Source organism: Megalobrama amblycephala, linkage group LG20 (genome assembly GCF_018812025.1).
Source record: "Megalobrama amblycephala isolate DHTTF-2021 linkage group LG20, ASM1881202v1, whole genome shotgun sequence".
NCBI lineage: Eukaryota > Metazoa > Chordata > Actinopteri > Cypriniformes > Xenocyprididae > Megalobrama > Megalobrama amblycephala.
Window position 1 is genome coordinate 25,386,163 of NC_063063.1, and position 24,962 is coordinate 25,411,124.

General features: G+C 37.1%; 1 protein-coding gene and 1 long non-coding RNA gene across 6 annotated transcripts in view; both read left to right on the top strand.

The window, feature by feature from the left end:
• Positions 1-50: 50 nt before the first annotated feature.
• On the top strand, positions 51-17,741 carry LOC125255246. Of its 5 annotated transcripts, none has more exons than XR_007181865.1 (7): positions 51-134; positions 1,429-1,571; positions 2,740-2,968; positions 4,062-4,191; positions 6,320-7,398; positions 11,886-12,028; positions 12,093-13,856. It is a non-coding gene; the product is annotated as an uncharacterized LOC125255246 (long non-coding RNA). The 5 variants fall into 5 exon arrangements; XR_007181866.1 differs by having other exon boundaries at positions 6,320-6,460; positions 7,287-7,398; positions 11,886-13,855; XR_007181864.1 differs by lacking the exons at positions 11,886-12,028; positions 12,093-13,856 and adding an exon at positions 16,972-17,741.
• A 2,632-nt stretch (positions 17,742-20,373) lies between these two features.
• The window catches only part of LOC125254921 (protoheme IX farnesyltransferase, mitochondrial), a 46,197-nt gene continuing 41,608 nt past the window's right edge, over positions 20,374-24,962 (top strand). The window contains exons 1-4 of the mRNA XM_048169714.1: positions 20,374-20,531; positions 22,014-22,156; positions 22,816-23,104; positions 23,850-23,974. Coding sequence (XP_048025671.1) covers positions 20,477-20,531; positions 22,014-22,156; positions 22,816-23,104; positions 23,850-23,974 — 612 coding nt within the window. The 5' untranslated portion in view covers positions 20,374-20,476. The remainder of the gene's footprint in view (positions 20,532-22,013; positions 22,157-22,815; positions 23,105-23,849; positions 23,975-24,962) is intronic.

Sequence of the window (24,962 nt, forward strand, 5' to 3'; positions counted from 1 at the left end):
ACATTAAACAGACAAGTGGCACTCTGATTAATCCTTTCATCCTCTTCACAGGCAGAATGAAAAGCAGAGTTTCAGTCTTCTCCAAAATGCGAAGAGGGATTTCAAGAAGTTTCAGCAATATACTCTAAATGAAGGTATGTTGTATAACAGCCAGGCAACTTTTATTATGAGCAATGAAAGTGAAAGTCAATGTTGAATGCTAATTATCATATTGCTGTACATGTTGCACAACATGCTGGGATTTACTGAATAATAAAGGCACAAATCCTGTGTTCTAAGATATGTTATACATTTACTGAACATAAAATTATCATAGCATGAAATGTAGTTAGTTTTAAACCCAAGTAATGTCTTTGTCACCCTTAATAAAATGGTGATTTTGGTTTGTCTTAACATTTCTCAACTTTCTTAACTGTATGTAACAGTTACAATGATACAACAATATCATTTTGACAAGAGAAAAAATATTTGTAATTATTAACCCATTTTCATGACTAAAAATGTAACGCTTAGCTGTATATGTAGCTGATATTTTATTTTATTTTATTTTATTTTAGGGGTATTTTAGAGGTCTAGAAGTATGATTCTCGCTTGGGGTGCGAGAGGTCCTGAGTTCAAATCCCGGACGAGCCCCCAATTTCATGTGAAATGAGAAAGTGGAAGCAGGGAATCTTTTGAGGGTTTTAATGACAAACCAAAAAACAAATAAATAAAAAAAACTGTACAAAATATCAAACAAAACATTCTTATTTTAAAACCTCTTAGCTAAACCATAACCAAAATAAAATAAAATAAAATAAAAGTATACCTAACTGCCTAGCCAAAAACAGAGATTTACATTACAATAATGGCGTCAAACTCCTTACTTTCCCAAACCCTCAAAATTTACAATGATGTATGAACAATTTAAAAGCCCAGGCAAACATAGTAAAAAGGGGAATCCAAATCAGTATCAGGAAACAGGCAATAGGGTCAAAATATCAAAATTTTTCTACTTACAATTTGTAATTTTTTTTCAGAGAACAAACAATGATCATCCTACTCTTAACAGTCAAAATTTGTATAAACAGTGACATCAGGGCTTTTAAGGTGTGCCTGGAATCGAATGCACCAATCCAGATGCAATCCAGAGCCAATCAACGCCGTCTCTGGGCACAAACACTTCTAAAAACAAAAGAGATAATGAGACAAGAGAATACAAAACAGATGGTTGTAACTATTTTATTTTATAGTTTAGTTTAGTTTAGTTTAGTTACAGTACAGCTGTCTTCTGCATACATAGGTTGTGTTCTCAATGTTCATGCAAAAAAATGCTGTCTAGGAAGGCAGCTTCCTAGGTTTTGACACAGCCATAATCTGAAATCTGTACTATTCTGTGTGTGTGTGTGTGTGTGTGTGTGTGTGTCTCTGTGTGTGTGCTTAAATGAGAAACTTCACAGGCACTTGAATCCCTTTGTCCGTTCCCCAGCCTCTGAGGTCTATAATGAGAGAGAATAAACACGGCTTTATCGCCAGGGAGGATTTAAACAGACAAGCGCGGGAGGAGAGCTTAACAGTTTCAAGGACAAGAGGTGTTTAATTTTTCAGCTGATAATCATCCACCCATTTAGCATATGTCATGCAGTCCGCTAATCATCAATCACCTTTTAATGAACTACACCGCATTTCCTGCACTATTCAATCGTCGTTTGTTTCAGAAAGCGTCTTTTATAATGGCCATCTCTTTATTGTTTTTGTGAATCATTATGTTAGCGTGTGTGTCTGTGTATGTGCATTCATATATGTGTGTGTTTATTGTTTGCATGCAAACCCAAGGAGAACAGGCTTACCAAGTGTTGAGATTAATTAGACATTGTGGTTTTCTGATGCCCTCCAAAAGGACATCTTACATCTCTATAGCTCTCTCTGTTTACCGAAGAAGAATAAGCAACTTGGCCTCACAAAAAAAAATAAATGGAGGGCTTATTGTTTCTCTCTCACCTAGACCACACACTAGAGCAAAAACAATTAAGCATGACTGAATAATTACAGTGAGAGAGACGAGAGAAATCTGTTTAAAAAATCCTTCTTGTCTCCATTCCTTTACCCGTGTGCTGACATTCTTCTCTGGTCAAAGGTCAGATTGTAATAAAAAATGTTCATTGACCTTCTGATGTGTCCAAAGAACCGTATGGCACCATAGTAATCGTATCCACTTTATGGCGCCAAGACCCATAGAGGAGAAACGGGCTTTTAAAAACTGAAATCCCCCTCCTCTCCACGCCAACCCATATGGCGCTCCTATTTTATTTGCCTGCTCACTTCTTGATATATGAAAGGTATTAAACATGACACCTGTGCTGAATGAGTAGTCCTCCATGGTGACATTTAGCCAAAGTTTAACCACATTTCAGTTTATTCCCTGTTGTTGTTTATAGCAGATGTGAGGCATAGATTACCTTGAGGTTCAAGCCCACCCACGCAGAACAATATATGCACATTAGTCACATCTTTCAGTCCAACCTAAACTCTGACCATCCAGCAACAATTATTAACAAAAACAAAGAAGAACAACGACGCTCAAGAGATGTTCTTCAAGAATAGGAACCTAAAGATTTTTTAGTTTTTATAGTGAGAGCAGTGTTGGTTTTTAGAAATGAATTAATATTCTGTATTTATATTATATTTATATTCTATATTAATATTCTGTTTAGTCAACAGTAAAGACTTTAAAATATTTACGTTTTTGTTCCTTTGCAGGTTTTGTGAAGCCCTCAACCACCTGACTCCAATCAAGTCAATCAATTCTCATCCTGCATATTTTTTTCCATTTAATATCCTTTTTTAAAATATTTCAGAGTACTAAAGTAAAATGTTTTGCAAATGCCATTTGATGCTAAGTTTAAAAATGAATAATTGACAGTTTTGCTGTTCTAGACTGGTTTGTATTGGTTTGGGGCTGAGCTGGTGGTCTTTTCTTCAGATTTTGGTAAGATTTTTTGATGGTTTTGAAAAAGTATCTTATGCACACCAAAGCTGCATTTATTCGTAATACTGAGAAATGTTATTGCATCAGTCACATGATCCTTCAGAAATCCTTCTAATGTGCTGATTTGGTGCTGAAGGAACATTTCATAATATTATCAATGTTGAAAACGGTTGTGCTACTGAATATTTTGTGGAAACCGTGATACATTTTCTTAGGATTTTGAATAGAAAGGTAAAAAAAAAACACATTTATTTGTAATAGGAATCTTTTGTAACATTATAAATGTCTTTACTGTCACATTTGATCAATTGAATGCATCTTTGCTGAATAAATGTATAATTCTTTTTTCAAACATACTAACCCCGATATATACACAGTATGTTAGTCTTCAAAAAGGTTACATAACGTGTAGCAGAGATGGTATTGATTCTGAAAGTGGTTGGGGCGCTCTTTTTGAAAAGTAGACTGATGTAAGAAGCAGTGAATCTCCTGTAGAGAATCTGACACAGGTCTTCCCTGAGGCCTCTCTTGGATTTCCATGGGAACTCTAGCTGTCAGAACCCTAAATATGAAGTCTCGGAGCCACAGATGAGATTCTCACATGGTGCTGTCAACAGAAATCCACCCTCACTCTTCACAATATCTCCCCTATAGCCCTACCGAACTAGGGCTTCCTCTGATATCGGCTGAATACTTTGAAAATAAAATTCACTCGTGTCACACAGGCAAGGAAAGACATAGTCCTCTTTTTTGACCACTCAAAGCTCTCTGCCAGATGCTTGTGGTCTCCAGTTTCATTGCAAAGAGTCTTAACATGAGGAGGGAATCACTTCTCTGTACACCTTCAGCCATGGTAATACGATTGGGAATGAAAGCTCTTCAACAAAGAGTTTGATAATACTCAAAGAAAGCTATTGTTTTCTAGACTTCAGACAAGGCATTCTGTTACATGATGCATTGTGTCAGTATGCGTTGAAATGGGGCATACCGCTTTAGGGTTTGTTTAGGCACCGTGCCACGTTCTCAGTCTGTGTCTTAAAAAGCAGTGCACGCTATCAATGTTATTCATTCATTCTCCCATCCTCTTGAAAAGCTTTTAAGAAGGAAGCCAGTTTGGAAGACAGCCTGCCCGCACAATACTTGGAAGATTCCAGCTCGTCTTTGGAGGAAGGGTTCAGGGGCCAGTTTGGAGGGCTTCCGCTACGATTTTCAACCACAGCAATGTAAGGTTCCCTGTTTCCTTTTCACCAGCACCACGTTGACCTTTTAATTAGCTCTCTGATTGGACCGTAGTAAACTCGCATGGATCAATTCAATGAAGTCGGCAGGATTTCTTGAGGGGCCCTATTGTGGTTACATAAGCTAAAAAGGCTCAGGTAATTAGAAGAGTGGTAGAATAAAGTACTTTGTCAATACTTGGACAAGTACAAGAGAATTTAATCAATATGAACTGCATACAGTGTCAAAAATGCATACAGTACACTCTTAATTAAAAATAAAGTTTCTTTATTGGCATCTGGTTCCATGAAAAACTTCTTAACAGCCATGGAACCTTACACAAAAGTTTCTTTATAGCTTCTTTAGATTATTAAAATATTCTTCACACTAAGAAAAACATAGCTGTTTTTCCACCTTTGGGCTGAACGGTTCTCTCCGCGTAACCGTTCCATTCCATGCCGATCCGGTCCAGCTGGTACGGTTACGGTTCATTTTCCACTATGGGGCTGATAATGGCCGCTCTTTGGAATTTAATACAAAATCGTCTGTCGTTGCCTCGGTAACGCAACAGTTTACTGATGATATGAGATGTAAATAATGACCGCGTTATGTCGGATGATCAGATATTTTAGACGGTTAGACAACCGTGCTGAGAATTCCGGTTTGTAATCGTGCCATTCCGTACCAGGCTCAAGTGGAAACACAACTGGAACCGTTCCTTACCATTCTAAGAACTGTTCAGCCCAACGGTGGAAAAGCAGCTATGATTCTTTTAAGAAAGGTTCTTTGGGGAACCAAACATGGTTTTACTATAGCGCCCCTGTGAAAACCTTCCTTCTGGAACCTTTATTGTTAAAAGTTTATGCTAAGATTCCGATCAGCAGTAAGAGGAACTGGAAAATACAACCTCTGTGATGATGTCTGAGACTTTTTCAGTCACTTTAAACTGCTGAGTACGTCTCAAGGAATGATTGATACCATCACTCAGGGCAAAAGCAAAAAATACAAACTTTGGTAGCATGAGAACAGCATTCCTGGAGCTGGATAAATCATACAGAGACATGCAGATGACAGACAGACCTTGTCCAGCAGGCAGAAGCTGAATCAGAGCATGAAAAATGCATAAAACTGCTCTGACTCCATCTTGTGTGGAGCTCTGTCTCCTGGGACCAAAGAGACAGAGTAGACGCGCCCCATGGAGAGTGATTTCCCATACACACCAGTGATGTGTGTCCATGTGGACCACACAGACAGCTAAAAAGCTTGGTCGATTCAAGGGCCTATTTCATTGTAGATCACTGACTTCGTAGCATAGGTGTAGAAACATGTTCAGATACCCTCATACAACATCCACATGCAGTATGAGTGGACTTTGCTGAACTGAAAAAAACCATTATGTTTAGAAAAACATATACAGTATTGCATATGATATATAGCATATACTGTTCCACAATTCTTGAATAAATGTTTTGGCAAAAAAAGAGAAAAAATGAATATAGTTTTCAAAATTTGGCAAAAATGAAGAGACATCTCATCAAATACAAGTATGGTGTGCCACAGGGCTCAGTGTTAGGTCTTCTGCTTTTCTCCTTATATATGCTTCCCCTGATGTCACAATTTATCCTTACAGAGAATGATTGCATTACAATATTCAGACAGTTAAAATACAACATGGGTAGGACATTTAAGCATGCAGATGCCCACAGGTGTCTATCAGGCCTGCCTGGCAGCCGTTTGTAATTTAAGGGTCACAGCATGTTTCCAATTCTGTTTAAATCAAATTAATCCAACATCTATTTATAGCCGCTTCCCTTAATGAACATGCTGGTGGGTCCAAGAACCTCGTTGGTAGAAAGAAAGAGAAAAAGACAGAAGAACATGAAATCTCCTTAATATCGCAATTATATCTCCTATATAGACAGCAATGAAATTCAATAGAGAAATAGAACTTTTGCTGAAGATTATATTGCTGTGCTTAGATTCGCAAAGATCTTTAAGGCATGTGTCAATACTCGGTTATCTCAAAATAATTTCTTGTCAAATTCTTCCAATACCATAATAATATTATTATAATTCTACTATTACTCTATGTCAACAACAGTCTAATTTATTTCTATTTTTATCTCTCCTTAGGAATTATAAGAGAAACATCAGAGATGAAGTCGATGCTTAAATGAAACAACTGTGAACTCCATTATGTCTCCTGAGCAATGAAAGACCAGCCTTTGACTGATAAAATGTTCCGCTGGGAAAGTCTAAGTGGGAAAATGAGAAGTATGATTGTAGATGGCATGCAGATTAAGACGGAGACAAAGAAAGAATGAAAGATGCTAATGTTGACCTCAATCCTCAGAACTACAACTGATGCCAGAATGTGCTATATCACTTCAAAGACTATTGCAGAAGTGCTTTCTCCAACAATTATCCCACTCACTCAACGTCTATCTTTTGGTGTCATCATTGTTATTCAAGCGCAGTCTTGGAATGCAATGGTTTTTGTGGATGAACGATTTTACTACTGATCAAAGTCTGCCAGAAACATCTGGGCCAGCATAGCAAAGCTGCTTTAATGGCAAACTGCTTTTGAGGATATGAAACAATATTTTGACTTTTTACATCATACTGTTTTATTTGACTCTAAACTACTCTTGCATAGTTTGAACATTTTAAAATGCCATCAAAATGTTCCTCCTTAACAGGAGAATAATGGTTGTTCCAACCAGTACAAGCTAGTTTATGGCCAGGGGCCTTGTAAGTAAGGGCACCTATTCATTCAAATACCTGAGCTCTTACACCTTCTGTGTTCACACATTTTACTCAGGCTTGTTTAATATTCTTAAGTTGTAGATAAACACTTGGCATAAGGAAGCTTTTCACTTCACTTGAGAAAGTAGCACCTAATTCCGAACAAACAGACAGACATGCACCCAGGTTGTTTCAAATGCTGACCTCTGACCTCTCTAACGTACAAGTAGACTGAGCCTTGTTGCCACACATGGGCTATTTGACTCCTCTGAAAGGCTAGTTTTCTGACAGCTTGTGTTTATTATAACAAGTGCTGGAATTCAGTCTAATGAAGGTTTTTATTATCTATAATAAGGTCAGCTGGAGCCAAAGCGCCATGAGTGGAGCGTTTAAGAGAGGACAACCAGCAGAAGATTGACAAGAGCTGCTGACACTTTTGTCTGTTGTTCTAACGTCTCAAAGTGACGGTAAGATGACAGTGTTCTCTCACAGTTTACTTGTAGCTTATCATAGAGTGTGATTGTGAATAGATTTTTGACAGTTAACTTGATTCATCAACTGTTGTCCATATGTTTGCATGACACATTGTTTGGAAGTTCATAAAACCATGAATGGTGCTTTAAACATTAGGATTTAACATTTAAACATTAAATTAACATTTCAATCTATCTATCTATCTATCTATCTATCTATCTATCTATCTATCTGTCTATATATACACATATATATATATATATATATATATATATGTGTGTGTGTGTTTTACTAATCTTTTGATCTTTTGTTTTGAATCAGTGGTTCAGAGTGCCAAAATCCTGTGATTTCAGTAAACGAGGCTTCGTTACTTAATAAGTGTTTCGAAATTTCAATAGTTTACTTGACTTTGGCAGTTTGAAACGTGCTCTGAACCACTGATTCAAAACAAAAGATTTGTAGAGCTTCGAAGCTTCATTAAGCAGTCCTTTGAAATCGCCCATCACTAGAAATTGTTGAAAAAAGTATTCTCATCGCTTTATAATATTAAGGTTGAACCACTGTACTCACATGAACTGTTTTAAATATGTTTTTAGTACCTTTCTGGGCATTGAAAAAGGAAATGATTTTGCTCTCAATGCAGGCCTCAATGAGCCATTTTATCAAAAATATCTTAATTTGTGTTCTGAAGATGAACAAAGGTCTTACGGGTGCGGAACGACATGAGGGTGAGTAATTAATGACTGAATTTTTATTTTTTGGCTGAACTAACCCTTTAAGATTTTATTGAAATGTAATTGTAATGATAATGACCATTTTAAAGTGAAAATAATTTTCATTTTGATTCAGATTATGTGTGTTTAAAAGGTCATATTTAGTGATACGAATCACAAAACAACATATTCACCTTGTCATGCAAACATATGGGCGACAGGCGTACATCACATTAGAACTTAATACAATGGGTTGCTGTAGCCAAGTCTTTATAGAGGCATTGACTCGAGGGTCTATTCTAGATAGATGAAATCTGGCCCACAGCATTTTTCATTCTTCAAAGAGACTGCAGCAACACCAGCTTTAGTCCTCTAGTCATGAACACCGGGGAGTAACCATGCTGCCACACTGATATCCATTATAGTTAAAGAGAGAGATAGTTAGCACATGGGAGAAACGGAAAGGGAGAGTGAGAAAGAAACAGAGAGCCATAAAGTCTGATTTCAGCCACCTGTGCTCCTGTGCTCAGCTCATTCTTTGTGTGACACGCTGTGCGCAGATAATTTCACTTATGCAAATGTTTTTTGTTAAAAGGAAATTATTGGGCATGCTTCAGAGAAATGAGCTAAAGAACAAAATGAAGGAGAGGAGAATATAGAGAAGTTTAAATGAGAAAAAGTTGGATGAATTATGAAAGTCTTTTGCATATCCACCTTTTCCCCATTATGCCAAACCGGTGGACTGGTAATTAAAGTCATGCACTGATGGGATTGGTGCGTTCTGTGCCACCATGCTCCTTTATTGCACTCTGTCATTTTGGCACATTTGAGACAGGAAGGGGGTTGTGGAACTAGACTGGAAAAATGAGCATAGGTCTAACGAAAAAGAGGGCAGTAAATAACGTAGACCACCAACGCTGGTGGGTTTCTTGATAAATGGGGATTGTTCTACTCTTGGTTCAGGTAGAACCTTGTCTGTGATGACTATTTAGACATTCCAGGAAATTGAGGATTTTTTTTTTCTTTGATCTTTGGAAAGTTTAGATTATAGAGACATGTTTGTTTTGTATGCATTACATAGTGTACGAACAAGGCTAGACAAGATGAAGCAGTGAATTGTTTTCCATGTTTTTTTGTCCAAACTGCTCTCGACTGCAGTTAGTAGGCTGCTTGTTTTCTATTTCTGCAGCTTTACTCTTGATAGTCCCTCCCCTACTGAAATTTTTATTGGTCAAAAATCTCCCCCCATTCTACATAGAACATAAACATGTGATTATGTGACTTTTTTTTTTTGGCATCATGTAGAACGTTCACTTTCTATGTAAACGGAGAAGTAGCTTGAATGTTGACACATCTTGCCTGACATGATTTGTTCCTGGATGAACATCCTTTGTTGTTCCTAGAGCAACTCTATCCATAGTCTTAAGAATAACCTAAGCTTAAAATCTGAAAAAAAGTATCAATAAAAATATTTTGAACATCCTACAACCCTACAATCTGATTGATTGTTGATAACTGTCTGTTATTCTAGGTTGAACATGTACTGGGTAGTTAAATCATGTTATTTCAAAGCAGTATCATCGCAACTATGTTCCTTTTTCGAAAGAAATAGGATTTCCATTCAGGATTTAGACCGTAGCATAGTACTGAGACTGCTCTCATTAGAGTTACAAATTATTTGCTCTTACCATCAGATCATGGTTGTATCTCTCTATTAATGTTACTGGATCTTAGTGCTGCATTTGACACTATCGACCACAACATTCTTTTAAATAGACTCGAAAATTAAGTTGGCATAAGTGGAATTGCATGGTTCAAATCATACTTATCTGACCGTTATCAGTTTGTAGTTGTAAACAAAGAGTTCACAAGTTCACAAAGAGTATCACAAGTTCAATATGGAGTACTGCAAGGCTCAGTACTAGGACCGTTGCTTTTCACACTGTACATGCTACCCTTTGGGGATATCATTAGGAAGCATGGCATTAGTTTTCACCATTACGCTGATGATAGCTCAATATTTCGTCGCGCCCTGACGTAACTTACGAATTCACAAAATTAAAGGAATGCATAGCTGATATATAAAATTGGATGACCAGTAATTTCCTACTACTAAATTCAGAAGAAAAAAAAAAAAGAGAGATTCTAATTATTTGACCAAAACCTTATTTAAGCTGGACAATGACACCATTTTCTCTAAGAGCTGCTGTGCAGCCAAAATTATTTTCCATTTATCACTGTAAAGCTGCTTTGACACAATCTGCATTGTAAAAAGTGCTATATAAATAAATATGACTTGACTTGACTAGTGTCATTATAAAAGGTTTACAGTTAAACATGTTTGCCATAATAAGAGATGTTAGCTAGAAAGGTCTATTTAATATGCCTGAAAACCATCAGTGTAAGACACCACCTCTTTAATGTATCACAGCTGCTGGGAATCACTCCTCACACACGACAGACAGTGACCTTGGTGTCTCATTAGTACGTTCGTTCAGTGTTCTTGTTCAGTGTGTCTGATGATTAACAGTCCTGCTGGGGCCTTCCCGTCCATTGTGTCCAACAGCCAAACAGCCTGAAGGATCTCAAGAACACCAGGGACAGTGAGATGAACCATCTCAATGTGACACCAACACACCTGCAGTTAGCGAATGTTTTATTTAATAGAATAATTTGCTCAAAAATAAAAATTCTGCCATTATTTACTACACCCTCAGTTTGTTCCAAACATGTATGACAATATTTGAAGACAAAAGGACAGATTTTGTATTGTGATTTTCTGTTTGTTCATCACTCAAAGCTATCGTATGACTTCAGAAGATTTGTACTATATAGAGCACAAGTCATTTGAAAAACTTTTATGGTACTTTATGGTGCTTTTTGTCATTTTGGAGCTTGACAGCCTCAGACCTTCTCCACTTTCATTATATTGAAAAGAGTGGCAAGGATATCTCCTGTTGTATTCCACAGAATAATTTAAGTCATATAGGTTTCAAACGACATGATGGAGAGTAAGTGTTCATAGAATTTTCATTTTTCACTATCCCTTTTATTTGATCAGCTATCATTCATGATTGGAGACTCAATGCCCAAACCCGGGTCCATGGGTTAAAGTTGGCCTGTGATGACCTTAGATTTGGCCTGTCATTGAAGCCTTGGGGTGGGGATTAGAAAATGTATCCTTATGTTTTAAAACTTTTTATTTGTAATATGTTTGCAATGAAATAGATTACAAGTTTGATTTTTGGCCCTTAGTAGTAAAGTTTGGGCACCTCTACTGGTCACCTCTACTTTCATGTTAGTGACTTTGGAAAGACGATATTATTTACCACATGACTTGTGCTGTTTTAAATCTGGCACACAGACTTGAAACATCTGCTTGTTTTTTGATATTGAAATTCTTAAGCAAAAAAGACTGCACAACATCTACACAATCGAGTTGAGTTTCACATCCCAAATCAATATAAAGTACTTCAGATGCCTGACCGTGTAATATATACAGTTACGGAGATGAAAACAGATGTTTCCGTCAGCCAGACTAAGATAAGGATTTGTTCCTTGTCTGTTTTTATTGATAGGAAATTTGAAAATTGCCTTATATTTTTAAAACAGCGATAAATGTCAGAGAGGTTTGGAGTTGCGTTTGAATGATTTTCAATGTGCTTTCATGACTAGCAGATACTTTCTCCTGCCTATGTATTTGTATTATATTTTTTCTGTTTTCATTCACTTACTACTATGTCTGTCATTCTGTGCGTGCGCCCTAGGCTCAACAACAGGTCATTTCCCAGGACAAGGCACAGGAGGAAGCCACTTTGCTATAACATAAACAGGATTATTTTAAATCAAATTTCACAGCATTCTGAAGCAGAGCTGCAGGAAAGCGTGCTCAGTGCTTTGAAAGGCAAAGGTAGGGAGAGCGAGAGAGATATTGAAAGAGAAAGTGGGAGAAATTTACTTTTATCTCTGCACAGGAATAAAGATGCGGCCCACTTTGCAAATTGACTTCGAAGGCCACAGTTCTGCAGTATTTCTGCACCTACCCGTCCCACACTTTGAGAAATATACAGCTGAAGTCTGATTCTGCAAGGATGCTTCGTGATTTACGACGTAGAGGGATGTGTTCCCATCTGGGACTCCAGCCACTGCCGGACAGGAGATTTACGGGTGCAATGACACCACTGATTACTTTTGGACGCTGAGGAGAAATGGACACAGTTTGTTTTTCACACTTTAAGACCTGGACTGAGCGTTGTAGAGTCCCTGAGCCTAGATTTGGGTCTTTGTCCGCTAGCAGCATCACTGGAGTTCGCTTATGGACACACACAGGCTAACTTGGACAAGCTCAAGTCGATAAATAACATACACAGACTGATGGGAAACCCATAATGTATCTCCGTCGACGAGAAATGCAGAGACATTGTCATGACCCCAGAAACCACACTTGCTCTAGGAGCCGCTTGACTCCATCTCTCTCATTTTGACAAATTTGTGAGTCTTCCTGTGCGTTCCAAGGAGGCCAAACCGTGGACGTCCAAAGTTCAGCCAAACCCAATACAGTCTGAAAGCAAATGCTCGGGTTCAACTGACCTCACACTGGACTAAATGGCTTGATAGTTTTGTATTATGACTTCTGACAAATGAAATGCCTTCTTTTTCATTTACCAACAACAAGAGCCTCAAATCCATTAAGCAAGAAAAACGCAAAATGAAAGACAATGCTGCCTAACACTCTAACTCAGTCAATAAATCAGGCAGAAACAATAAGCGGAAACCATAAATGCAGACTGGATTGAAGTCATTTTTCTTCACATGGAAATTCTCAAGACATTTTCAATTTCATGCACAGCACAGAAACCATACTAAAGACATTTGTGTAATATAAGCAGGGAGAAACTCTTTTGATGATCGCGACAGGTCCTCGTTCCACCCAGCCTTACGCAAACAATGTGCCTGCCTGTCTGTCTGCTTGCCATGCATCCTCAAAGGGACATGAAGTGTCTCATATACATTTGACACAAAGAGTGGGTTATGTGACATAAACCAGATGGACTCTTCAGTAGGACCCGACATTGCGGTTTCTCAAAGACCACAGGCTTACTTGATCGCTCCACCCAGGGCCTGCTCACTGGCAACTGGGAGGCGACTCACTTTCATTCGTCTTCTCACAAGTTTGGGTGAAAAGCTTTTGGGAAGCTTTGTAAGATTGATGATCCATGGCCAATTACTGGCTTAGCCCCTCAGTCTCACAAAGAAAGCATGAGCTCGGACGTAAACAAATGGGACAAAGATGCGGGGGCTGGAAATACCTGTGTCTTGACAATATTTAAGTGTTTCTCCTAAAAAATCTGTCTGGACTGGAGTATCATCACTCTCACATAAAATCTGAATATTCTTCAACACACATACAAAGGCTACTTCTTACATGGTGACATAAACCTGATTGTGATGCCATATTTGATGTAGCATGTGCAGGCATGCATTGAACAATATTTTGATTCGATTTGAGAGTGAATACAGGCTTAAATCTAGACCAGTCAAGTCACATGGATTAATTTCACGCTACCTTTACAGTACTTTTCAAACGTTTGGGGTCAAAAAGGGTTTTTTTTTTTTTAAAAGAAATTGGTACTTTTATTCAGAAAGGATGCATTAAATTGTATGGATGCTTGTTTCCATCACTGAATAAAACATAAAAAAGGTTTTTCTCACGCAATTGCAAATTATAAAGTCAGAATTGCGAGATATAAAGTCAGAATTGTGATTTATAGTCAGAATTGCGTGATATAAAGTCACAATTGTGTGTTATAGTCAGAATTGTGAGTTTATATCTCGCAATTGTGACTTTATAACACACAATTGCAAGTTATAAGGTCAGAATTGTGAGATATAAACTCGCAATTCTGAGAAAAAAAGTCAGTCTTTTTATTAAGTCCAGAATTGGACTTTAAAACTTGCCATTGACTTCCTTTCTCAGAATTGTGAGAAAACGTCAGAATTGTGAGTTTATATCTCACAATTGTGAGTTTATAATGTGCAATTGAGGGTTTTAACTCACAATTTTGACTTTATTTCTCACAATTGTGAGTTTATACAGTATCTCACAATTCTGACATTATAACTTGCAACTGCGAGTTTATATCTCGCAATTCTGAGAAAAGAAGTTGTGGAAGTTTAGTTGTGGAAACAAGCTTCCGTAAAATTGATCAAGTGACAATAATGTTACAAAAGATTTCAAATATATGCTCTTTTTAAACATTGTATTCATCAAAGAATCCTGAAATACAGAAGTCAACATTTGAAGTGGATCAAAAAAGTTAATCAAAGTTGTCCTAAGACCTAAGTTGTCCTAAGGAGAAGGTTTTAGGACAACTTTGATGAAGTTTTGATCCACTTCAAATGTTGACTGCTATATTTTTATCACGGTTTCCACAAAAGAATATTAAGCAGCACAACTTTTGAACTATGATTTCTGAAAATCACATGACAATGAATTCTGGAGTAATGGCTGCTGACAATTCTGCTTTACCATGACATGAATATATTGCATTTTAAAATATAATCTAATAGAAAACATTCATTTTAAATTTTAACAATATTTCACAATATTACAATTTTTAATGTATTTTAACAAATGCAGCTTCGATGAGCAAACTTCTTTCAAAAACATTAAAAAATATTGCCGACCCCAAACTTTTGAATAGTAGTGTGTCCTTTTTAAATCTTAAAAGTTTTGGGCTTTATCTTTGGGTGAACTATCTCTTTAACACTTCATTTTATCTATAGATGAGACTTCAAGAGTATCTCTTAAAATAATCTCATTCCACAGCCTGATCCTGGTATTTCTGGATGGTGCCATCCCGAGTGAAGAAAGGAGGGGCCGGTGCATCTGACGCCCCATGGTTGACGAGCACCAGGGCGCCAGGCAAAAGCTTGTTAGACAAACTCTGACAACAAGACGCTGCCCTTGAAAATCAATTATAAACACAGGAGCTTCCCTGCATCTGTTTCTGCTCGCAGTTTTGTAGGGCTCTCTGTCTTGGATTTCGGTTTTATCCTCCCTCTCTCTGGGCAGCTTCCACAGTGGTTCAAACAGCCATCCCTGAAGGATTAGTGCGAGTTTTTAAACCCACAGGGACAAAGGGTGTAAATCATGAAGGGGTGAGCTAGAGTGATGACAGGTCATGGCATCCACTACTTATTGGGATGAGCAGTTTATGGGAGCAGTTGGGGTGTTTTTCATTGCATCTGCTTTGCCTGGCCTCCTGTTCCCAACAAGTAAACAATCATAAAAAATGACTTTGACTGGTTAAAAAGGGGTGCAGACAAGTTTGCGCAGAGGACTTATGGGTTCCCACTCTTTAAGGTCCTCTAATGGCCTTTTAGGGCTCGGCTTACACAACCTGGGGCCCGTGGTTACTCTCAATTGTTTCAGCATGTCACCATTCCATTACACCAACAAATACCAAGTCCTGTGCTGATATTGACAAAAAAAGAGTGAGTCTGGTACAAAGCTTAGTTCACATCAGAATTAAAATTTCCTGATAATTTACAGTACTCACCTCCATGCCATCCAAGATGTTTTTGTCTGTCTTTCTTCAGTCGAAAAGAAATGAAGGTTTTTGAGGAAAACATTCCAGGATTTTTCTCCATATAGTGGACTTCAGCAGTTACAAATGGGTTGAAATGTGTCCAAATTGCAGTTTCATTGCAGCTTCAAAGGGCTCTACAAGATCCCAGCCGAGAAATAAGGGTCTTTTCTAGCGAAACGATCTGTCATTTTCTAAAAAAAATAAAATATATATACTTTTTAACCACAAATGCTAATGTTGCACTAGCTCTGCGATGCGCCACACATTGTGTAATCATGTTGGAAAGGTCACACGTGACGAAGGTAGAAGTACCGCAGTAGGGCAAAAAACTCTGACATCGTTGTTTTACCTTTTTTGTAAAGGCCATTTGACTTAGTCTTTGCACGTTCGCTTTGTAGACACTGGATTGGTATTTCCGCCTATACGTCACGCGTGATCTTTCCAACATGATTACGTAATGCGCGCCGCATCACAGAGCTAGTGTAAGATGAGCATTTGTGGTTAAAAAGTATATACATTTTATTTTTTTAGAAAATGACAGATCGTTTCACTAGATGAGACTGTTATTCCTCGGCTAGGATCATGTAGAGCCCTTTGAAGCTGCATTGAAACTGCAATTTGGACCTTCAATCCGTTGGTAAATGTTAAAGTCCACTATATATAGAAAAATAGTAGTAGGCATAGTTATTTGTTGCCTGGCAAGTCCAGAATGATATATCTTCTACAAGATATATCAGTCTGGTCAGTCCGCCCTCTGTCGCGCCTCGAGTCAACTCCAAACCGTACCGTGCAATCAGATTCGTTTATTTATCACTCTAGTGCGGCGAAAGTCCCTTCAATATCAACAAAGATTGCGCACGGGAGACCCGAGAGTTTGTTCTATTCAGCTGTGAATTCAGTTTTAAATGACCAAAAACACATTAATTATTTACTTTTCGCTGTTGACTCTTGTCGCTTTGCTAACGTCATATCCGCCCTTCTCTGATTGGTTTACTCCGCTTCCTGTTTGCTCGGATTTGCTCTGCCCTGGAAATCGAATTGATTCAATGGCCGACCAGACTCATCCAATGGTACAGTGGTGAGGCTGGATTTTCCAGGCAAAGTTATTTATTCCAACATGGGCACATTTTTATAAAGAGAATCTTACATCATATCATTTATCTATTCCATCAACGCATGACCCCGACAGAAACCCATCAATATATTTCAGTCACAGTTCCTTTGTTCATCTGTCTTCTTTTCTTTCTCCTTGTTTTGAAAGAATACAGTCTATCTCAAGATGCTACATTCTGCCATGATAAAAGACCACCACAGTGGATGAGACCTCTGTTTGTGTGTCCTGAAAAGCGCCGTGTGTTAAGCAGATCCATCCAATCAGGCTGCATTGTTCTGAAGTCCTTCAGACCATCTGCCTCTCAGGTTGGTCAATGCTGAAAACCTTGTGGTGAGCAGGATGTGGAGGCATGTCTAGCTTTATGACCTCTCTATATCTTTAGTCTTTACCCTGTGGAGCGTCTAATTCAATTATCACACACCTCTATATGACAATAGTCATTGTAGGTGTCTATTCTGAAGGCTGAGGGCAGCACGTAGAAGAAGTCTAAAAGAACAAAGGGTGTAAGCATTCTTGATTAGCATCCTTGGTTACAAATGGCACTTAAGGACACAGTGAGAATCATTAGCACATGTTTACCATACTTGTCCTGTGTCATTGTGAAGGCAATTCACAGTCAGCTCTCGTTTAATGTATGAAGCGAATAACATTTTTTTATTTTTTTTTTATTTTTTTAACATAAATTTCAGTCTCTTTTTATAAATGATGAATATTTCTTGCTGATAATGTGCAAGTGTCCAATCAGATTTGTCACTATGGACATCTATTATAATAAACAAACAATTTCCTGATCTCATTTTCTCATCCTCATTTTTCCATTCAGTGCATTGTCAACAAGCACACAAATTATGTTATTCTTGGGGAATCAGATTACATGAATTGCTGCAAATCGTGGAGCAAAACAACAATGAACTCGGCTGAATGGCTTTTTTTCAGGAAAGGTCAAATAAGTTTATCACAGAGACACATAGTGATCTGATATTATTTTAAATATGTTTTTTTATTCATTATTATTTATTAATTATTAAACATCAACTTGGTTCTGATTGGCTGTGAACTTTTTTTATGACACTGATTTGAATATTAGTTCAATATAAGATGCATTTTGTCTATTTAGTATAAGATATGCATGTACACACAAGCACATGATCTAAATCACATATAAAATAACATTCTATGATTACAATGTTAAAGACCCCCTGAAATTAAAATTTAAGTTTTTTTAGCTTTTAGTATGAATATGTTAGCCTTAATGTTATGAATAAGCTGCTGTGTTCCAAAACAATGACAAAATTCGCATTTAGGAGATATAAGCATTCAAAACTTACAGACTCTCACTTCCGCTAAAACGGATCACGGATTTTCATGACATCACATCGCACTTCAACTTCTCATCAAATCTTCTGTCCAATCAAATGCTCTCTAGAATCTGAAGTCCCGCCCCCTTCTACACTCTTACAGACACTGAAGCTGTGGCTGAAATCAGTCATTTGATCACACATTTACTAGTTTCTAAATGACACATAATGCACAATATAGAGAATAGGGAACGATTCAGACAGTGTAAATATGCTTTCCATTGGCGCAAATGAAGTCTGTTTTCGCGTTAATGTCACATGAACTGCCGCAGCGCGAGCTGCTCTGCTCCAGAGACACGAGCACAGAGTGGATCATATACGCGAGTCGGCTCAGACCACAAAATGTATCGGACCCGTTTGAATTCTGCACAGAAAGCTGTATTTTAAAGTGATATAGAGAGAATTAGGATTAGAAACGGTTAGAGATTTTAAGGAAACTGAGGTTTTACAGAGTCTAATGGCTCTGGCTGAGCTGTAACATAAAAGAAACGCTATTGGCTATTTTTAAAAAGGGGCGGGGATGTTCGATATGTCCCGCCCTGTCGTCCTGTTTCAGTTGAAATTACATCAACACATTGAATAATGCTGCGCGTTCCAAGACACTTCAGCGGGCCTTTAAAAAATAGTACACACACACAAACACAACAGACTGTACTATTGTAAAGTGCTCCAGGCTCATATAGTCTACTATATACACAAAATATATACAAAACCTACCAACACAATAGCTTGCATCTCAAATCAAACCAGTCTCAAAAAGTTCACAGGGTCAAAGCTGCAATCCCATCTTGTTGCACAACTCCTGTCTGTGGGAGCTGAATAGAGCTCATGATCTGTGGCTGTTAGAACATACCGCTGGGCATTGCTGACATTCATCAGTGCAGCATCTGGATAGGGGGTGAGATTAGATCATGTAATCTGCTAGGAGAGGATGGGAGGGCTGCCCAGGAAGCGGCCATAATGAATGAGATGAATCAAGGAAATGGGTTTGGATGCGGGGTTTCAACCATCAGACCTTTAATACTGGAGGAAGATATCCAAGATAATCAAGGAACGTCTGAGTGTATTTACTGATAAAATGGAAATTTATCTTCTTAGTAGATCTTTAATAGACATTATGAACAGTACTGTATCTCTGTTGCTTCTACAAAGGAAGCTGAATCGAGATATCGAAAGCTATTGGTATTTGGAAATTATGAATCACACGCAACACGTGCAAGAAGATAGAAGCCCATTGCCAAGAGTGTAATCACTAACAAATAATGGAGCAGACGGAGAGGCTGTACGATGGATAGGGAAGGGAAAAGAGGCACAGACCCTGAATTAGAGGACCACCTAGAGTTAAACAAATCCCATTTGTGCAACAGATTTAATGATACATTTAAAATCATTTAAATTGTATTTATTATCAGGTGGCAAAGATTTCATATTTGGGCCCTGTAGTGCATATATATATATATATATATATATATATATATATATATATATATATATATATATATATATATATATATATATATATATATATATATGATAAATTAAAAAAAATATACAGAATACCTGAGCTAATTGTAACACATTTTAAACTTATTTTTAAAGTTATTTCTATAAGCTATAAACACATACTGTAGTTTTTAAATATTTCCTCTTTATTGTTAAAAAATAACAACAAAAACAAAAAATAATTAAATTAATTTAAAAAGGCCAAATAATTCCAACACTGCTGTCAGTTACGCATCTAAAACCAAATTAATATTTTTTAAGCATTCATTTAGGTCTTTTACTTAATTTGGTTTATTTTAATTATTAATAACCGTTCAGATAGTTTTCTAAGATTGTCAGATACCTGTTACAGTCGACGCACACTGTACACTGCTTTTTTTTATTATTGTTTTATGAATTACAATTACAGTCAGGGGGGTACATTAAACAAACTTCATCAAACAATCATAAAACAAATACATAAATAAAATAAACCAGACAAATTTAGAAAAAGTAGAAATAAAAGTTAAATAATATGAAAATGTTTACAAATAGAAGCACATTTTACAGCTTTTGTATTTTTTAAACAAAACATTGTATTTAGGTATTGCTGTAATTCTGATGTCAAAATTAAAAACAAAGGCTTATTTCCCCTAAATGTAGATTTATGAATGACACTGTACACTACTACATGCGCGTGACACACAGGACACACGTCAGAGGAAACACTTTGCTTACGAAAGCGAGGTCAAGATGGCGCGCTGCAGCATGTGAAGGGGACACAGCGGTAGCCGGTCGTTCGCCTGAAGAACATGTACAAAACACCATGTAGTAGACTGACGGGAGTCTGGAAATGCCTTCCACATGGTATTAATAACTATACTATGTTAATGAATTATGTGTGATCTTTCGCTTTTTCCGGGGTGATGTTTTAAAAGAATGCTAGCCGGTTAGCTTAACCGCTGAAGCGCTACTGCAGCAGCATGACCTTAAAATAATAACACAGTTTACATGACATAAACACGTTTTTAAGGAATTCCATTAGTTACATCCACTGACATTGATGTATAAGTATTTTTTCTACAGTATATTCTGCTTGCGGCAAATCATCATTTGACTTACATTGCCCGTTATGTGAGATATTTATTTATGTGAGATATTTATATATAATTTGAATATCGCCCCTGTTTATATATGAAGAACTGATGTATTGTGTCCTGAGTGCTGCAGGAGTCATTTGGTGTGATGATACCATTTGTTGTTTGTCATTACGTCACTGGGAGGTTGTCAGATTATGTATATGAAGATTAAGTTAATGATTAAGACATAATGATACACTGGATTGATAAAGATAAACCATATCTTATACAATACAGTTGTTAAAATTAAATGGTCTGACTCCAAACCAATTTTTTTTTTCACTTTAAAAATGACTTAAAGGGTTAGTTCACCCAAAAATGAAAATAATGTAATTATAACTCACCCTCATGCCGTTCCACACCCGTAAGACCTTCGGAACACAAATTAAGATATTTTTTGTTGAAATCCGATGACTCAGCGAGGCCTGCATAGCCAGCAATGACATTTCCTCTCTCAAGATCCATTAATGTACTAAAAACATATTTAAATCGGTTCATGTGAGTACAGTGGTTCAATATTAATATTATAAAGCGATGAGAATATTTTTGGTGTGCCAAAAAAACAAAATAACGACTTATTTAGTGATGGCCAATTTCAAAACACTGCTTCAGGAAGCTTCGGAGCGTTATGAATCAGCGTGTCAAATCATGATTTGGATTCCGTGTCAAACCGCCAAACTGCTGAAATCACGTGACTTTGACGTTTTGAAATCAGCTATCGTTATACAAGTCATCATTTTGTTTTTTTTGGCGCACCAAAAATATTCTTGGCACTTTATAATATTAATATTGAACCACTGTACTCGCATGAACTGATTTAAATATGTTTTTAGTACATTAATGGATCTTGAGAGAGGAAATGTCATTGCTGGCTATGCAGGCCTCACTGAGCCATCGGATTTCAATAAAAATATCTTAATTTGTGTTCTGAAGATGAATGAAGGGCTTACCGATGTGGAATGACATGAGGGTGAATAATAAATGATAGAATTTTTATTTTTGGGTAAACTAACCCTTTAACTTTATGATATTTTATATTTATAAAGGTAAAAAAAAAGCATTTAGAGCTTACAGAATTCTTTGCAAGTATGGTATTGTTGCACAAAGTGGCTCCCTTTTCCTCTTGTTCTGTTATTTTTTTCACCTTTTGAAGGAAAAAGTCTTATTGTATCCTTACTGTTCTTTTATGTACATTCTTCTCTTTTTGAAGGTTTGGTAGGTGTCAACATGCAGCAGAAGCTCATTGCAAATGCATCTAGGAGTCACATGAGTGCCAGGAGTCTGATTCAGCTCTGCAGGAAGAATCAAGCAGAATGGTTCACGTTCCAGCATCTCTGCTTTCTGAAGAGACAGGTATAACCTATGAAGTGCTGCCTTTATGTAAGCATAATCAGAAACACACTAGCCAAGACAATTTGCTCAAATATATCTTTTATAGACATTTAAAAATTTTATCTCATCCTTCCATAATACCGTTGCAGGAGGATTATTATTTCTTTGTAATATTGTTTGCTTTCCTTTTAAATTATTGCAAATCAAATTAGGGATATACAAAATTACTTGTATCTTAAAGGTTCTCTAAGCGATCCTGAGCGGAGTAACTTCCTGTTGACGTTCGAAGTGTTGTCAAACAAAACAGAGGCTAGCTAGACCCTCCCTCTTCCTCCTCCTCCCCTCCCCTCCGTGCTTCCTGAAACAGTCATGAACGCGCATTTAAAATCATTCTTGTCGGTTATTGGCTGGAGCATGTTTATGTTTCGTGGTCCAGGCTGTACGAGTTTGTTTTTATTTGCGTTTTTGGAGCTTGTGGCGACTACAGAGACCGCGTTTTTTTACAGTGTGTTCAGGGGACAGACAGCTAGCGGATAGTGAGGAGATGTTTGCTGTATGTGACAAAAAATGTTTTGGCCTAAAAACGACATCGCTTAGATGACCTTTAATCAGAATTGAGTGATTCAATTAAAATCTATCAAATTTATGTATTCAGCCTTATTTCATATTTCTTCCCACAGTATGTGAAGAGCAGCGGTGGTCTCTGCCAGAGAGCGAGACCCAAGCAAGAGCCTGTTGCTTCTGCACTGGATGATCGAGATGATTCCGTGGTCAGACAGGTTCAGAAGATCCCAGCCTTAAAGCCTGAGCCAGGCACTGTTGAGCCACCATGTGACTCAAAGAACATCCAGGTTGAACCAGAGGCGACCAAAGCTGCCCGCTTGGAGGCTCGGCAGTGGAAAGAGTTGAGGGTTGAATACAATGATTTACCAGGGATTTACGCACGGCTCTCCAAACTTAAATTAACAGGTATATGTTTTTCTCTTTTGTTTGTTTGATATATTATATATCATATAGCAATACAAGATCCGTATTGTTAGTTGAATATATGACTTTTGCAGTAATCAAAGCTAAACTGCTGATCTTGAAGTTCATAGAAAGTTCAATTTGTGATACTTAATCTAAAAAAGAAGTCAGCGCTGACTTGCCTAATAATTATTAGTTTAATTGCTTTCTTATGGTTAATCATGTAGTCAGTTTAAAAAAAATAGTCTTATTCCATTAAGTACTTTGACAGTTTTCATCCTTTTAAATTTTCTAATTTTTTAGAAATGATAGTATTAAATTTGTAGTGAGAATTCCACTTATATGCTTTGCATAATTAACTTTTTGAGATTTGTACTTCTGAAAATTTTTTAGAGAGCGCAAGAATATCTATCGATGTCTAATACCCTAATGGCATCTAGCCAACACTGTTCTGCCTGTTTTTAACCTGATTCCTTATTTATTAGTTAGAAGGTGAATTACACACTTCTTTTTCTTTTCTTTTTTTTGTTGAATTAGTGGATTTTTTTTTTGTTTTTTTTTGCAAAGTGTCTGTAAGGCCAAACAACTGGAAAGTTTAATGAAATGCTGCCAAAAGCTTTTTATTTATTTATTTATGCAATTTCTGATTCAGTTATTTTATTTACATTATTTTCATTACATTTTTTTGAAACTCAAGTAACCGTTTCAACTAAAATCCTGTAACCTCACTCTTTCTTTTTGTCTGTAGCTCTTGTGGTTACTACTGCAGCTGCTGGCTATGCCATGGCACCAGTGCCCTTTGACCTTGTCGCTTTTTTGATGGCTTCGGTCGGAACAGGTCTCTCTTCATGTACAGCCAATTCCATCAATCAGGTCAGTCACCCCGTGCACATTCATGAAATAACTGCACACTCAGCAGAACGTGACTGGACCAAACACATCATATAAAGCCCAGTGACCTGACATCCAGTTGGAACATGCTAGCAAATGTATTAGACCACTTCATTGTGTGTGTGTGTGTATTTAAAGGTGCACATGTCTGATCTTGAGTACCTTTAAATCTGAAATTTATTGTACATGTTGATACTGTGACCATGACCATGTAATTGGACATTGTGAGATTACTGGCACCTGTTAAGGCACATTAACATAAATGTTATCTGGGTCAATCTCAGGTTGCATTTCAGGTTACATTTCACTCCTAAAATGTGTGTGGGGGGAAAAAAGATTTATGTTTTCCCTAAATAAAATATTGTCTCCTGTTAGGATACTTAAGGTTTTTTTGTATTGTACAATTATTTTAAGCACAATTAACAATTTCCTTGATTTTACTAGCTTTAATTAAAGCATTGCAGAACACTTTTTTTTTTTACTGTAATAGATTTTAAAAATTGCATAATGAATTGTCATTAAAATATTGAAACAGACACAGTATAGTAATGAGAATTTGGAGGTAAAATGTGCTTAATTTTCCCTAAAATATCTTACAGTGCATTCTAATGCATTTATTGGTCCTAAAAATACACGTACCTTATGCAAAATGTTATTATTATTATTGCTGTCGGAGTGAAATGTGACCTGGACAATTCTTGAGATTCAGTTTTCATGAGGTTCACCCAGTTGCTACTGACAGTTTTGTGAGTGGACTGGATTTTATTGAATTGAACCGAGTACCGTGAAGAATTTTTTTCTCGGAACTCTAGATATCTCTGTTGACCACTAGTATTGCAAATTTGATGACCAGAGTTTGGCTAGATGTGATGATGCAGACCACACAAATTCAGTTGTAGATGCTTAGAAATGTATTACCCGCTAGTTTTGGTACTTAACCTCGACTCTGCACAAGCATTCCAGCCAGAGC